Below are 16,270 nucleotides of genomic sequence, written 5' to 3'. Positions count from 1 at the left end.
ACGATATACCAGCTAGCACAGCATTGCAGTAGTCGGGTGAGTATGAATGCTTTTTTGTTGACTTCGTTGTCAAATATGGTCGAATCTGGCACTGGCGAGACGAGGAGGGATAGTATGGGAGGATCGCCCTTCCCTCGGCCTGACCCTCCCTCAACCCTGAATGGGGGGCTGGCGAATTTTAGTAGAGAAATCACACAATTTAAATACGAGTTCTTTGCTTATGTTAATAATATATAATTATTTATATTTTAACTTAGTTTTGGATTATGTCAATTACTGCATCAATCCCCCCCCCCCGACCACTGGCGGATCCAGGGGAGGGGGTCGGTAGGGGCGATCGCCCCCCCCCCCACTCGGATGACCCCCCCCCCCGAAGGGGGGGGGGCGGACGAATTTTAGTATAGAATTCACACAATTTGTATACGAATTTATTACTTATGTTAACAATATATACTTATTATTTATATTTCAACCTATTTTTAGATTATTTCGCCCCTCCCTTCTAGTATTTTGGCCGATTTGGTAGGGTCGGGAGGGGGCGATGGCATCAATCCGCCCCCCCCCCCACCATAAACTTTCGAGTGGGGGGGCGGTCCTATTTATTTGTAGAAATCACAGCTTACTAACAGAATCAATTAAATATATATATGATTAAAACTTGTTATTGGTGTTTTAATCGGTCTTTATATTATGTCGTTCACCTGTTGGCCGATTGGAAGGGGAGGAGCGAATACCTTTACTGCCCTTCCCATCTAACCCCTTTGTGTGTGTGTGTGGGGGGGCGGTCCTACTTTTATGGAGAAATCATAGTATGTGAACAAAATTAGTCGAACATCTATATAATATAAACAGGTGGAAGTGAGATACATGCAATCACCTTCCCCCCATCGGACAAATCAATACTTTTTCTTTTTGTATTATAGTAAGAGATTACAAAATGTAAAAAATCTGTCACTAATATAATTTATATATGTTATAAAGTAAATTCTTATATCGAGTCGCCCAACCCCTATTCTTTAATGCAAAATGCAATCATTAGCAGAAATTATAAAAAGGAGCGAGGATTAATCGTTTTCATTTTACCTCCCTTCCCCTTTCCAGACAGAGTTTGTGTAATTTCACATGAATTTATCATAACTATTTTAAGAAAGACTTTGCTTTGGAAAACAAATTTTTCAATATAACAGTCACGGTTGAGATGAGTTCAAAAGCCAGATAATCTTTTCCTAGTCGACTTTTTCCAACCTTTACTCTATCTCATATTTTTCTAGTTAAATAAATTTAGGACTATAACTCACAATTTATGCTTAAATTTAATTGAATATCATTAATCGAATTTCTTTTTTCGGCGGCGATCCTAAAGCCTTAGTCTAAATATGTGGGGTATCTTATCTTTTCAAAGAACAAATCGGTTGTATTTGCAATGTATTAAGGGATTTCATATTAGAATATTTTTCACATTATTCAAAAGGTCCTTTATAATAGAATGAATAATGAGCTATAGGTCAGGAGAATGCGTTACTGCAGTGAATGCCAGAAACGCTTTTGGCGTCGGGGCCTCGCCCCGAACCCCACTAATAAGTAATGAGCTGTGGATGTCAGGAGAATGCGTTTCTGCAGTGAAAAATGCAAGAAAACGCTTTTGGCGTCGGGGCGAAGCCCCAAACCCCATTGATAAATAATGAGCTGTAGATGTCAGGAGAATGAGTTTCTGCAGTGAAAAATGCAAGAAAACGCTTTTGGCGTCGGGGCGAAGCCCCAAACCCCACTGATAAATAATGAGCTGTTGATGTCAGGAGAATGAGTTTCTGCAGTGAAAAATGCAAGAAAACGCTTTTGGCGTCGGGGCGAAGCACCTAACCCCACAGAGGTAGCTTACAGCGCTCTCACAGACCCCCAAGCTTGCAAGAGAAAGGCCTCAACATGACTTTGTTTTTGTGCTGCTTTTTTCGCCGAAGATTGAGAAACAGTTGTATTTTATTCTCATATATCGAATATATATATATATGCTGTACGCACGTTTATGCATAGGGTTAGAGTTTACTGGGCGTTAGGGTTAGGGTTTGGAAAAAAATCTCCCCCCCCCACTTCAAAGTTCTGGATCCGCCAGTGCCCCCGACCCTTAACTTTCGAAGGGGGACGGTCCAATTTTCTTTTTGTAGAAATCACAGTTTGTTAACATAATTAGTTACATATGTATATGATAAAAGCTACTTATTGATATATATTATAATCAATCTTTATATTATGTCGTTCCCATTCTGGTATCTTTGCCTCTTCTGCTTTCCCCACTCTAGACATTTGAGAGGGGGGGGCGGTCCAAATTTTAAGCAGAAATCATAGTGTGTGAACAAAATTAGTTGAATATCTTTATAATATAAGCTACTTATTGATATTTGAACCCATTTTATATTATATCACACACTATAATCTCAAATTATAAAATGAAAGAGGGTTGTACCAGGTTGTAGGTGTCATAGATGCAATCGCAGACTTCAGCCTCACCGGGCACACCAATAATTTTTCTTTTGTGTTATAGTTATGGAATTACACTTTAAAAAAAACAACTGTCACTAATATAATTTATATCTATATATATAATTCTCTTCTTTCCTCAAAAGTTTAAACAAGAAGTAAAGGAAAGATCACTCTTATTTCTGCGGATAGTCCGAGAAAAAAACAAGAGTATTGTTCACACTACGGATGGCTGCCTGAGCGCTGGACTGTCGTTTAAATTGATCAAACCCTGCCCGCTCACACCCCCCTTTGTTCTGCGGAAGGTTAGGACTAGGAAATTAATCTAAGTAATCTACTATGTATATATAAGAGTTTGTATTAGAAAATAAATTCGTCTATGCATTTTATTCATTCTTTACTACGTACAAAATTACTTTACGAGCCTTGCGTGTCACCATTGTGACCAAGAAGTCATGGAAAGAGAACAAGTAATCTACTATGTATATTCACCCGTCACTAAATAGCAGGGCCGGACTTAACCATTGTGGGGCCCTATGCGAAACGGATTTCGCGGGGCCAAGTTTGGGTAAGGAAGTGGATAATAAGAGAAATTTAAGAGTTTGTATTAGAAAATAAATTCGTCTTTGCTTTTTATTCATTCTTTACTACGTACAGAATTACTTTACGAGTCTTGCGTGTAGCGAAGTCATACAAAATATCATAATAATTATGTTTTCTACATAGATCACGCTTAATAGCAAGAATTACCAAATGTTTCAATCTATCTTTGAAAATTGTTGACCTCAAGTAATTCTTCATTAGTTTGAGGCGCGAGAAGCTTCTTTCACCAGATTACACAATTAAGCTGATGCATAATGTCTCGCTTAAGATTGGCCTTTTCCATATTGAATGTCACCCAAAATGACAATTTTCGTGTATATATTTTCGTATATTTTAAGAACTTTTTCGTATATTTTGCGATTTTGGAAGATTTTCAGGAGCTCCTGGTAAATCACCTGGAGGGCGCGGGAAATCTGTTTTATGTTTTAAAATGGTTTAACTAATTAATTTATGCACCTTGAATTAGCGCGGGTCCTATGAAAGCGCGGGTCTTATGAAAGCATTCATTCTTCCCTCGTTTCGTCAGCCAAAACCTACTGGTGACCATGTCCATCACCAGTCTCAAATGACTGAAAGTATATCAGAGACGAGGGCCCCCGGCCCTCAAAAAAAACTCGGCCATTACAACGGAAAAGTTGCAAGTTCTTCCTTATGCAACTCCCAATTAAGACTCCTCCAGCTCAATATTTGAGGCCTCGTGCCAAAAATACTTAAGCTCTCAAAGCTCCTCCACGAAAGGGCAATAGACCTTGCAATCTTCCAGAAGAAATTGGTAGGCAAGAAGCGCAGCTGCAATATTACCGGCTACACTGCATTTAGATGCAAATGCACAGAGTGCCATGGGATTATCACATATGTGAAGACTGCACAGGAATTCCATGGCCCTGATGCACATGGGCGCACCGACGGCCTCACCCTCACTACATACAAAAGCGGTCGTAAATTTTCGGTTACTAATATCTATAATCCGCCTAAAAATGATCTTTCCCTCAATTTTGATGACAACTCGTTGTTTTGCTCCACTATAATTGCTGGGGATATCAATGTTAAATCTCTTGCATGGGGCTACGACGCAACTGATTCTTCGGGCCATAAAGTCCATGACCTTATAAATACAACTAATTTGTTTCTTTTACAAAATGAAAACACCCCTGTTACACATTGGCAATGGGTCGCTCTCAAGACCCGATCTAACCTTCATTTCTGCAGACCTAGATAACAAAACCTCATTTTCAGTGCTCGAAGATATCGAAAGTAATCAGAGCTCCATAGAGATCACTATTGCCCTCTCTAAGACCAGGGGTGTAACTACTACACTCCCAAGTAAATGGAGTTACACCAAGGTCAACTTGTCTGCGTACAGTGCGGAAGTCGACGCCGCGCTATCCTCTATCGCAGTGGAGGAAGGGACCGCTGACGACAAATACGGCCAGACAACTGCAGCAGTGATATGTCCCCCGGACCTATCCCGGCACACGCCATAGACCCGCCTGGGTTTGTGAGTTTTGAGTTTTTTTGGCACATCGACAATGTCGTGCCCGTAATCCATAAAAGGTTACTCTGCCTTCATACCACAAGTCATTTTAAAAAAAAGTCTATTCACAGTTAAAATAGTAAAGGTAGTGAAAAATTTAATAATTTAGTAAAACTTTTTTGTAAATATTATATGTTCACAATTTCACAAATTAAATCTTCGTAGACAACCCCACCTCCAGTACAAAGCCCAGTAACTTCCCAGGGTCGACACTATCGAACAGTGTTTTTAAGTAATGCGCTCTAAAAAAAAAACCCTAATATCCTGGTATCTGGGGCAATCAATGAGGATATGTTCCACGGTGAAACGAGAGTAACAGTAATCATAAAGTGGGGGCTCCTCTCTCTTCAGCACAAAGGAGTGCGTGATGTAGGTGTGACCAATTCTAAGTCTGGACATGGTCGTGCTTCCACGCTTCGTCAGACCCTTAGATGTGGGCTGCCACCTGACATCCGCGACAATCTATGTGAGTTTGTTGTGGGTCTCCTGACACCACTTGTTTTATGGCTCTCTTTGCTTCTCTGTCTGCCGTTTCGTTTCCCTCTATGCCCACATGAGCGTTTAGTACATCAACAATCCCAAGTCTCCACGTGGAGGCTGGAAAACTCCTCATGGACATAAGAATAAAAAAGCTTGCAATGCAGTATATAGTCAAGCTAAAATCAAACCCCATGAACCCTCCTTTTGACTCCATATTTAACCCTACAGATGTAGGTCATACAGCCGTTGGGCCTACGAATGAGAGAACCCATCCAAAATTTAACCCCACCCATCGACCAAATCTCTAAAATAGAAATCCCGCAGAACCCTCCTTGGTTGATGAATAAACCCAAATTAAATGTATCCCTCCTTAATTTCAAAAAAGACAATACAGACCCAAGCATACTACAAGTCCACTTTAGGGAACTGCAGTAGAGCTACTGAGATTGTTGCACCATTTACACTAACGGATCCAAAATGGATGGAAAGGTCGCGTGTGCCTGCTCCTTTCGGAACAAAACAATCTCCCGTAGACTCTCCGATGGATGCTCCATCTTTACGGCCGATATACATGCAATATCGCTGGCACGTATGGCCGCCAAAGCATCAGAAAGGAGAAAATTTATCATATGCTCCGACTCCAAATCTGCATTGCAAGCTTTGGGGCGGATGAAGACTGACATTCCATTGGTACATGAGCCTAAAGCTTTTGGACCAAATAACCGCTGACCATTGGGAAGTCACCTTCATCTGGATCCCCTCCCATGTGGGCATACAGGGAAACGAAACGGCAGACAGAGAAGCAAAGAGAGCCATAAAACAAGTGGTGTCAGGAGACCCACAACAAACTCACATAGATTGTCGCGGATGTCAGGTGGCAGCCCACATCTAAGGGTCTGACGAAGCGTGGAAGCACGACCATGTCCAGACTTAGAATTGGTCACACCTACATCACGCACTCCTTTGTGCTGAAGAGAGAGGAGCCCCCACTTTATGATTACTGTTACTCTCGTTTCACCGTGGAACATATCCTCATTGATTGCCCCAGATACCAGGATATTAGGGTTTTTTTTTTAGAGCGCATTACTTAAAAACACTGTTCGATAGTGTCGACCCTGGGAAGTTACTGGGCTTTGTACTGGAGGTGGGGTTGTCTACGAAGATTTAATTTGTGAAATTGTGAACATATAATATTTACAAAAAAGTTTTACTAAATTATTAAATTTTTCACTACCTTTACTATTTTAACTGTGAATAGACTTTTTTTTAAAATGACTTGTGGTATGAAGGCAGAGTAACCTTTTATGGATTACGGGCACGACATTGTCGATGTGCCAAAAAAACTCAAAACTCACAAACCCAGGCGGGTCTATGGCGTGTGCCGGGATAGGTCCGGGGGACATATCACTGCTGCAGTTGTCTGGCCGTATTTGTCGTCAGCGGTCCCTTCCTCCACTGCGATAGAGGATAGCGCGGCGTCGACTTCCGCACTGTACGCAGACAAGTTGACCTTGGTGTAACTCCATTTACTTGGGAGTGTAGTAGTTACACCCCTGGTCTTAGAGAGGGCAATAGTGATCTCTATGGAGCTCTGATTACTTTCGATATCTTCGAGCACTGAAAATGAGGTTTTGTTATCTAGGTCTGCAGAAATGAAGGTTAGATCGGGTCTTGAGAGCGACCCATTGCCAATGTGTAACAGGGGTGTTTTCATTTTGTAAAAGAAACAAATTAGTTGTATTTATAAGGTCATGGACTTTATGGCCCGAAGAATCAGTTGCGTCGTAGCCCCATGCAAGAGATTTAACATTGATATCCCCAGCAATTATAGTGGAGCAAAACAACGAGTTGTCATCAAAATTGAGGGAAAGATCATTTTTAGGCGGATTATAGATATTAGTAACCGAAAATTTACGACCGCTTTTGTATGTAGTGAGGGTGAGGCCGTCGGTGCGCCCATGTGCATCAGGGCCATGGAATTCCTGTGCAGTCTTCACATATGTGATAATCCCATGGCACTCTGTGCATTTGCATCTAAATGCAGTGTAGCCGGTAATATTGCAGCTGCGCTTCTTGCCTACCAATTTCTTCTGGAAGATTGCAAGGTCTATTGCCCTTTCGTGGAGGAGCTTTGAGAGCTTAAGTATTTTTGGCACGAGGCCTCAAATATTGAGCTGGAGGAGTCTTAATTGGGAGTTGCATAAGGAAGAACTTGCAACTTTTCCGTTGTAATGGCCGAGTTTTTTTTGAGGGCCGGGGGCCCTCGTCTCTGATATACTTTCAGTCATTTGAGACTGGTGATGGACATGGTCACCAGTAGGTTTTGGCTGACGAAACGAGGGAAGAATGAATGCTTGAGAAGAGGTCTTTTTCCTGAGTGGAACTTTTGCCCTTTTTTTGCGGCTTGCCAAGTTCCCCCCTAGACGAAGCCGCGAGGCGGATAGTAGAGGATTTTTTACAACCAGGCGTATCCCCCACCACCTGGACAACGGAGCCTGTTCGGGTCTGCTCGTGCCCGCGTTCACTTTCTATGGTTTTGTCTTTCCTTTATGAGGGCTAAGACCGTTGGCGGCCTTAATTACTGCTCTTGGGTGGGAGTGTGTTCATAAAAGCCTGCAAAAGGGTCCGAATCTCGAGAGTGGAAAGTCCACTCTTCTCATCACTTTCATTGTAGGCTAAAGTTTCCCACAATGGGGAGTGGTTTGACGAAGACTTTTTGACATCCCCAGTATTAAAACTGTCACTGGGTTCGACGTGTTCCTCTACTACGACGTTGGGGGACGGGCTAGATAGAGCCTAGCTCATGGGCGCAAATGAGCCGCCCGACACAACCCGGAAAGACCGCGCCAGTCAACCCAATTTTGCCCATTGGAGAGACCCGCGAATCAGCCAAGACCAAGGAGATCCCGGCCAACCCTCGAGTTAGTGTCCAACACTATCCGCTTTTCGGAGATCCTGTTAGGTCTCTTACTCAGCGTTGCCCCGGGGCCCCACGGGGGGGGGGGGCTGGACATAACTCCTTTGATTGCACTTTTACACTTGCTGACTGCTCATTCAAAAGTAGCAAGCAACCAGTACCCATGGCCACCCTTCTAACGAGCAGGGTGTTCACCCGGCGACCACGGTGAGGTGGCACTGGAACGCCGGGACTAGTGGTTCCAGAACTTTGGAGTGGCGGGGCGTCTTTTTTCCTAACCCTAACCCTCAACGCCCGGTAAACCCTAACCCTAAGCATAAACGCTCGTACAACCATGTTGAGGCCTTTTGACAGGTAAAGGGTCTGGGGGAGCACAGTAAGCTCTCCTAGTGTGGTCCGGGGCGAGGCCCCGACGCCAAAAGCGTTTTCTTGCATTCTTCACTGCAGAAACGCATTCTCCTGACATCTACAGCTCATTATTAATCTTATTAAAAAAGAACCTTTTGAATAATGTTTAATTTGAAAAATATTCCAATATGAATTTACCGGCCCTTATCACATTGCAAATACAACCGATTAGTTCCTTGTAAAGATAAGATTACCCCACATATTTAGTTTTAATAAAGCTCATTTATAAGTGATACATTTTGTTTAAAAGGCATATCTGTGACATTGTTTTGTTACATAACCATAAATCAAGACTCTAAACAAAAAATTTCGGAAGTGGGAGGAAAAATTAAGTGGTCCAATCAGATTATACTTTATTTTTTTTTTTTTTTTGGTACAATTTTAGGATTCAAGTATATATTGCGAGCTATAGTCTCAATTTTTTTTTATACAATAGATAAATATCAGTATGAGTAAAAGTTAGAAAAAAGGTGACTTAGAAAATAATATTTGGGTTCAGAATTCATCTCAATTATTACTCTTATAATGAAAAATTTCGTATGAATTCTAAATTTTCCAAAACAAAGTCTTTCTTAATATAACTAAGACAAATTCGTGTGCAATGACATAAACTCTGTCGCCATTTTTGACTTTTCTGTTTTAAAACGTCATGGTTTCGTCTGGAAAAGGAGAGATGGCGGCAGAGGGAAAACGTTAATCCTCGCTCCTTTTTAAAATTTCTACTAATGATTGCATTTGGCATTAACGAATTATTCGATATAAGTATATAGTTTATAACATATATAAATTATCATAACAGGTCAAATCTAATTGAACTGTTCACTAATTGAATAAAACAAATAAGGCCTATTCAGCATCACAGTGTAGGGCCTTATTCGAACAAGTAGTGCACAAAGGAAATTCGCAATCCATTTTGAAAATGATTGTTTTCCATACAGTGTGTAGTCATTATCTTCTGTGCATCGTCCAAAATTCATTTATAATGCTTTTAATTGTTTCTTAGTTCTTTATTATAAAATTCCAAAATTGTTATTAAAACTATTTATTTATTCCTTTGCTTACAGACTAATGGAGCGACTGACTGGGAATATTTTACTATAAACAAGGAACATTTTTTAGTTGTTGCTAACGCATACAACTATGGCAGTCAAAACTTCAAAAATATAGACAGCTATCGAACTAACTCAACTATTTTCAAGCTAGACAGAACAAAACGAGCGTTTACAAAATATCAAGTCATCAGCACAAACAGGTCTAATTTTAACACTTAAACACTAAACTATTTTATTATCCCATACAAAGCCCCCCAAAACAATGTCTTTATAGTTATAATTATTTTGGTAAAAAAAAACTTTCTTCACCAATTCGAAATTTATTGTTTTTACTGTGTAAATGGTGACTTCTGCTAATCGGACATCACTTTTTTTCTCAAATAACAGCCTTTAACAGATATTAAAAACAAGAACTGTTAACTTCATATGCACATTCAATGTGAGTTTGCCTTTCGGGGGGGGGGGGGTTTGGGCCAGGCCCCATAAAAAAATTATCTTATATATTATTATAAGTAGACATTCCTAAGATTAACAGTTGTGTTCTTCATTCTTGGTGTTCTTACTTAACCTGTCATATTCAATGATATAAATCATTTTAGCGGCACGCAAAATGGGATAAGCCGCTATTAGTTGTGTGTGTGTGGTCTGCCTGACCTACATTCTGGTCTAAGTTTGTGTTTACTAATCTAGTGGATTGGATTTAGATGTATGTTAAACGGAGCTAATGATCCTTTCAAGTTTTTTCTCTTTCGCTACGAAAATTAGTTTTGCGAAAATGGGTTTACCCCAGGGGTCGGCAACCTTTTGAGTCGGAAGAGCCAAAAATTACAATTTACAAAATTTTTAAACTTTAAAGAGCCACAACGTGTTTTTTTTTCTTGCCAACAATACGTAGTACTCACATTTATTCATATAAATAGTGTTTTCACAGCAAAGGTAGATAATATATATATATATGGCATTATTAGATAATTGTTTTGTTTATGTTGGTAGCAAATAAAGCAGTTAAACATTTATTTGCAACACTAACTTGTACTTCAATAACAAGCAATTAAGCAAACAAATTCAATGGGAGCGATGGCTTTGGTTCTAGAAATTTTTCTATACATTTGGCTCATAACTTGTTTTTTATTTTCAAACACGACTCTAAATTCTCCCGGTAGTATCATGCAAGAGAGCGCTTGCTCGGACGAATATGTAGATCCGAATATAGCACTCCAAATGCCAACTTCTTCACCTCAATGTTGCAAACTGGAAGATTATTTCTTGCGCCGAATCAACTCGTGACATATGTACTTGCATTTCTGGACTTTCAACTCTTCCAACTTGCTTTTCAACTCTTTAAATTTTCAACTCCACAAAGTTTTACTTTCAATCAATGACATTTCTAGAAATCCAGTATCAATTTCAAATGGATCTATTAGGATTTCGTTACTATTTGTGTTGATTTACTAGTAATGCTAGAATGATTTTGTTAGTTTGTAATGTATCGTGACCATCATAGAAAACTGTCAACAAATTCATCTTTGAATTTTTTTTTTGTAACTGTGCTGAAGTAATTCGTGTCAACAGTTGCACTGATATTATCGCGATATTTCTTTAGACATTTAATTAAGAAGTAACTTACCGCTCTTCTGCAATAATTTTTTTTTCAAAAGAAGCCTAATCTTCTACCCAAACATCGGCTGGGTTTCCATTTCCTTGTAGTTCAACACTCAGCTCATTTAATTTCGCTGTTATGTAAACTAAAATTTTTTCAAACTTTTGCTGTTCTCTAATTCAAGGTGATACGTATCTTTTTTATTTAGAAATGTATTTAATTCATTCAAGCACAAGCCAAACGTTTCAACACCTTACCTTTAGAAAGCCATCACACTTTATTGTGAAGGAGATCATAATACAGAGTTTCCATTTCGCTTAAGAATTCTTTAAACTGACGATGGTTAAGTGCTTTTGACAAGATGCTGTTAACAATCTTGATTACCGAACTTATGACATCAACTATTTTGGCCTGAATTGTGTATTATTCAGTGAAACGTACGAATTTCGCAATTTATTTTGCTTCGAAGAATCGTAGTTGCTCCTTTATTTTTTCCTGTCTGGCTCAATCAGTTGTTATTTAAACGATTTTAATGTCTTCAAGCTATTTTTGCTCGGCATACGCTCTATCATCCCCTCTAGTTTGTCCCCAGAGCGGTAGAAATTCCATTTCTTCTTTTGGAACTTGGGAAGACATACATGACAAAAGGGTCAACTTATGCTGTCTTTTATGTTGCCAATTCATCTATAGCAAGTGACAAGACAGAAGAATATTGAATATCTTCCACCTGCAAATATGTAACATTTGAAGACATTTTAGCTCTTCTATCTTGTACTGTTTTAGCTTTGATTTTTTTTTTTTTGCAAGTCTTTTTTTTGTTCGAAATCATGAAAATGTTTTCCAGATGCACGTATAAAGCAATCTTTGACGTACCATTTGTAAATGGTTTGCCTTTTTGTGCAATTTCTAGTGGTACGTACTGGTACCCAACGTTTGCCAGATCAGCATTACTTGTAGAATGCTTCTAACTTTGAGAAGATAATTTGCTTCTAACTCATTTACCTGAAACAATAACCTATGCGTCACAACCAAGAGCGAATTAAAGCGTACATAGAAGCATCAGACGACGGCGTCATTCAAGAGCTTCCGACGGAATGATTACAGTGACGACGCGTGTAATGGGGGAGGGGTGTGGTGAAAAGCGAGTACAAGTTGCTGAGAGATAGAATCAGTGCCTAATCCTCGTTAAACGATTCAGAACTTTTTGAAAAAAAAAATTCAAAAAAATAAATAATATTTGCGTATGGAACGAAAGAGCCGCATCTTCACATCCAAAGAGCCGCATGTGGCTCGCGAGCCGCAGGTTGCCGACCCCGGGTTTACCCGAAGCCGATACACTCATATCTATTAAAAACGAAAAGAGCGATAGCTTTGTTAAATGAATGGGATTATCATTATAAAGTAAAAAATTAAACGAAATAATTTTTAGTACGCGATTCATGAACGAATATAGATCTAGGTCTATCTCAACTCGGCTTCGCAGCTTTCGTAAACGAATGTAGTCTATTAAAAATGCTTTAGAAAACCAAATTTGAATGTTAATTTGATCAAAATATGAAATGAATGGAATATAATTAGTATGTTCATGTGTTAAAGTATAACACTATCTGTGCGAAGAGATGAATTAGAGTTTTAGATCTAGGGATGGAAAAAAACATTACGGTATTGTCTAATGAAAGAATGTTCGTCAGGAAATCTGAAGTCATAGATATAAGGAACTAATTTATGTAAAAATGGTTTTGAAACACAAATTTGAATGTTAATTTTATTATACAATGAAATCAATGGACCTTCTTTTGTATTTTCATGTGTCAAAGTAAAAAACTATCTGCGCTAAGTGTATTTCTTAAAATTAGATCTAGATCTAAATCTTTTCGATCTTTTCTCCTGTCAACATTTTAAACGTGGCCTAGATCCATAAATACTATAGCTGTAATAGAGTCGGACAACTTTATTTTTTTTTTGAGGGTCTTAAGTTTGTTTTAGGGCTACAATACATACACTACGGTCTAAGTTAGTACTCAAGGAACATTCCTGCCTAGTTTTATCAAGATTGGTCAAGCGGTTTTTATTTCTATTCTATATTAGTGTGTTGTGTTTGTGTTGTGTTTGATGTTGGTCAATGTGTTTCTCTACACCGTTGGCCAGATACAGAATTTAGGGCACTATCAGATTGTTTACTATAATAGCTTTTCCAAAAATCGATGTGTCCATATCTTGAAAGATTTTTAGTATTTTCTTAATCTTGTCTGCTATTTCATCCCATTGTTTTTTAATGTAAAGTTACAGGTTTTGCCACAGATTTTAATCTCTTTTTCTATCCTAAGACTATAAGGGAAATCTAACCCCATTATGGCTGATTTCTGGATATTAATTTTGGACACGCTCGTCCTCCCAAAAAGTGTGAATTTCTCTATTATTATTTTAACTTTTTTTCTGTAGAGGGGATAAGGGTAGAATCGTCTGCATATGCCTTGATTTTAACTACGGGATTTGGCCCTGGGATTTTAATACCTACGAATTTTTGGTCTTACCTAAGTCTTTCTAATAGGAGTTCCAGGCAGAGGGTGTATAAAAAAGTGGGAAGGGGTCACCCTTGCCTGACCGATCTATTAATAGAGATCCTATCACTAAGGGATTGATTGATAGTTTGCTGACTTGTGGCATCCGTGTAGACCAAATTTAATTTATGTATTTTGTCAGGGACTTGTCTATGTTAGTCTTGTCTAGTATCCTAAAGAGGTGGTCTTGTTCTACTCTGTCAAAGGCTTTTTCTTAGTTAATGGTCATGAGGGCTACCTTTAAGTCTTTGTCTTTGCAATAGTAAATTATGTCTCGTATAAAGTGGTTAAGTTCGTCAATATTTCTGTCGATGTTGCTGCAGTGTTGGTCATGTCCTATCAGAAGGGGGATTAGGGGTTTTATTCTAAGAAAAATCTTTTTTGTCAGCAGCTTGTAGTCTGTGTTTAACAGGGGGATCTGTCTGAAGTTACTAGGTGTGGTGTTGTCTTCTGTTTTTTTGGTAGCAAAATAATGTATGAGAGATTTAAATCTTTGGGCTTCTGTCCTGTTTCTAGCATGTCTTTATAAAGTGTTAGTAGTAAGGGCCCTATCTGTGGGGAAAAAGGATTTGTAAAATTCGTACGTCAAACCGTCAGGGCCTTTTATCGTTTTGAATTATGTCTAGGCAGCCCTCAATTCCTCTAAAGTAAAGAGACTGTCTGTAATTGTCTTTTCTGTCGTCGTTATTGTCTTACAGTTTTCTATGAATTTGTTTCGTAAGTTTATGTCTGTCAGTTCTTTTTTATACATATTTTTGAAGTGTTCCGTCATTTTTTCCGAAATTTTAAAAACATTTTCTGTTCCGTCTGTGTCAATTAAGGTTTTTATTGTCTTGTCCTTTTGTATGTTCTGTTCTACTAGATTCTTCCGCCATTCTAGGTTTCTTACACCGTATCTCGGCCATTTTATATTTTTACATATTTATTGCTTCCAACTGATCCTTGATTTGATCTTTTTCTATTTCATCCTGTGAAATTTGTAATAAATCTTTATAGGCGTCTTTTTTTTTTTACTTTTGGTTGCAGCCAGGATTTGTATTTGTTACTTTAGTGACTTTTTCATTATATGCCATATTTGGATCAAGTTACACTCTCCTTGGTTATTTCCTCCTATGGACTCTAGCATTCTTTTAATTGATTTCACTATTAATGGATCCTGTTAATCATTTTCCAATGTGTCCATAAGTTTTTTGACACCTTTTTCTCCTAGCGTTAATAGCACTCCTCTGTGGTCCGTGTAGTCTTGAGTCTCTTGAATGTGTGAAGTCTAGAGTCTCTTGAATGTGTGTAACTCCAAATAATTGACAAGTTATAGGTGTTTCTTCTCTTTCTTCCCCTCTTTTTCCCCTACTATCACCTATCTTCACCCCTGTCGGAAGATGACGAGGACAGGGAGAGAGTTCTCTTTCTGTTTTTTATTAGAGAGCTAAGCTCCGATCTTGTTTGATCACATGTTTTCTTTTTTTTTATGTGTATTACTTTCTATGATGTTTATTCTCTCTACTGCTTTTCTGGGAGAAGGGGTGGAAAGGGTGGTTTTCCCACTGCTACTGGAAAACTCCTTTGTTGTATCTTTTTTCCTGTTTATAACAATTTCAAAACCATCCCTATCCAGCTTCCCCGCAAAATCTCCACTCAAGGCCACTGCGTAAGTATCATTATGGGACTCTTGAAGTTGTTCATTTTTTCTCTTGCTCTTCTGAATAGCCCTCTTCGGACATTGAGTAGTCCTCCTGTTGTCGTACCTAAGTTGGACATAATGACGCAGCTCGGAACTTTTTCGTGGTTTTAACCACGCCGCCCACTTAGCCGTATTGTCCAATCTTACGGCCTCCAGTTTGGATCGTTCCTCGGCAAAGGATTGAACAATTTCCTCTATTTTATTTTTAGAGACACAAACACAAACTTAAATTCGCCCCCGAAATGGTCTATCCAGGCAAGTAAAAAGGCAGGTTTCAATATTTTTAGAAAGAATATCAGAATAAGATTCCATCAAAGGCAAATGACAGAGAATAATGGAGAAAGAAGGTTGACAGATCTTATGTGGTGCTCCAACGGTCCAGCAGACCAAGGGATAGGTGAAAGTGAATGTGATGTTAAATATGAACCTGGGCTAATTTATATCTTATGATGATTATGTAATTGTTTTGTAAAGGATCAATCTCTTATTCAAAGCCTCAAGGGAAAAAAACATTTTCGTAAAAGAAAATTTTTAAAAATCCTTTAGTTAAGGGTTATATTTTTTCCATTGGCCAATGCAGTTCTCGCGATAATATGAAAAACTACACATTAATTGTTGTTTTAAATTAGGTTCCACTTATATACATACTAAATAGCCTTTTTCTTTTCTTTTTTTTTTTTTTTTGTAAATGTAGTTAGTTGGTATGTGTCGTGACACAGTTACTATGTGTGGTCAACCGGCACTGCTATTTACATATAGTAGATAGATAGATAGCATACGCCGCTATTTTGCAGAGCCGGCCTTAGGCCACTGCAAACCTATGCGACCGCAGTGGGCCCCGCACTTTCATAGGAGCCACACTTTCATAGGGCCCGCTCTAATTCAAGGTGTAGAAATGATTAAATTTAACCATTTTATAACTTAAAAGAGATTTCCCGCACCCTTACGCGCGGCATCAA

The 16,270-nt window shown here is 38.8% G+C and overlaps 1 protein-coding gene across 2 annotated transcripts in view; it reads left to right on the top strand.

The window, feature by feature from the left end:
- LOC106079957 (thrombospondin-type laminin G domain and EAR repeat-containing protein-like) overlaps window positions 1-16,270 on the top strand; it is a 117,750-nt gene that overhangs the window by 87,681 nt on the left and 13,799 nt on the right. For both annotated transcript variants that reach the window (XM_056014210.1, XM_056014209.1), the window contains one exon: window positions 9,482-9,669. In XM_056014210.1, coding sequence (XP_055870185.1) covers window positions 9,482-9,669 — 188 coding nt within the window. The remainder of the gene's footprint in view (window positions 1-9,481; window positions 9,670-16,270) is intronic.

The sequence above is a fragment of the Biomphalaria glabrata genome, chromosome 16 (genome assembly GCF_947242115.1).
Source record: "Biomphalaria glabrata chromosome 16, xgBioGlab47.1, whole genome shotgun sequence".
In the NCBI taxonomy this organism is placed as follows: Eukaryota; Metazoa; Mollusca; class Gastropoda; family Planorbidae; genus Biomphalaria; species Biomphalaria glabrata.
The sequence above is the reverse complement of the archived record's forward strand: the minus strand, read 5'-3'. Positions and strand labels throughout refer to the sequence as shown.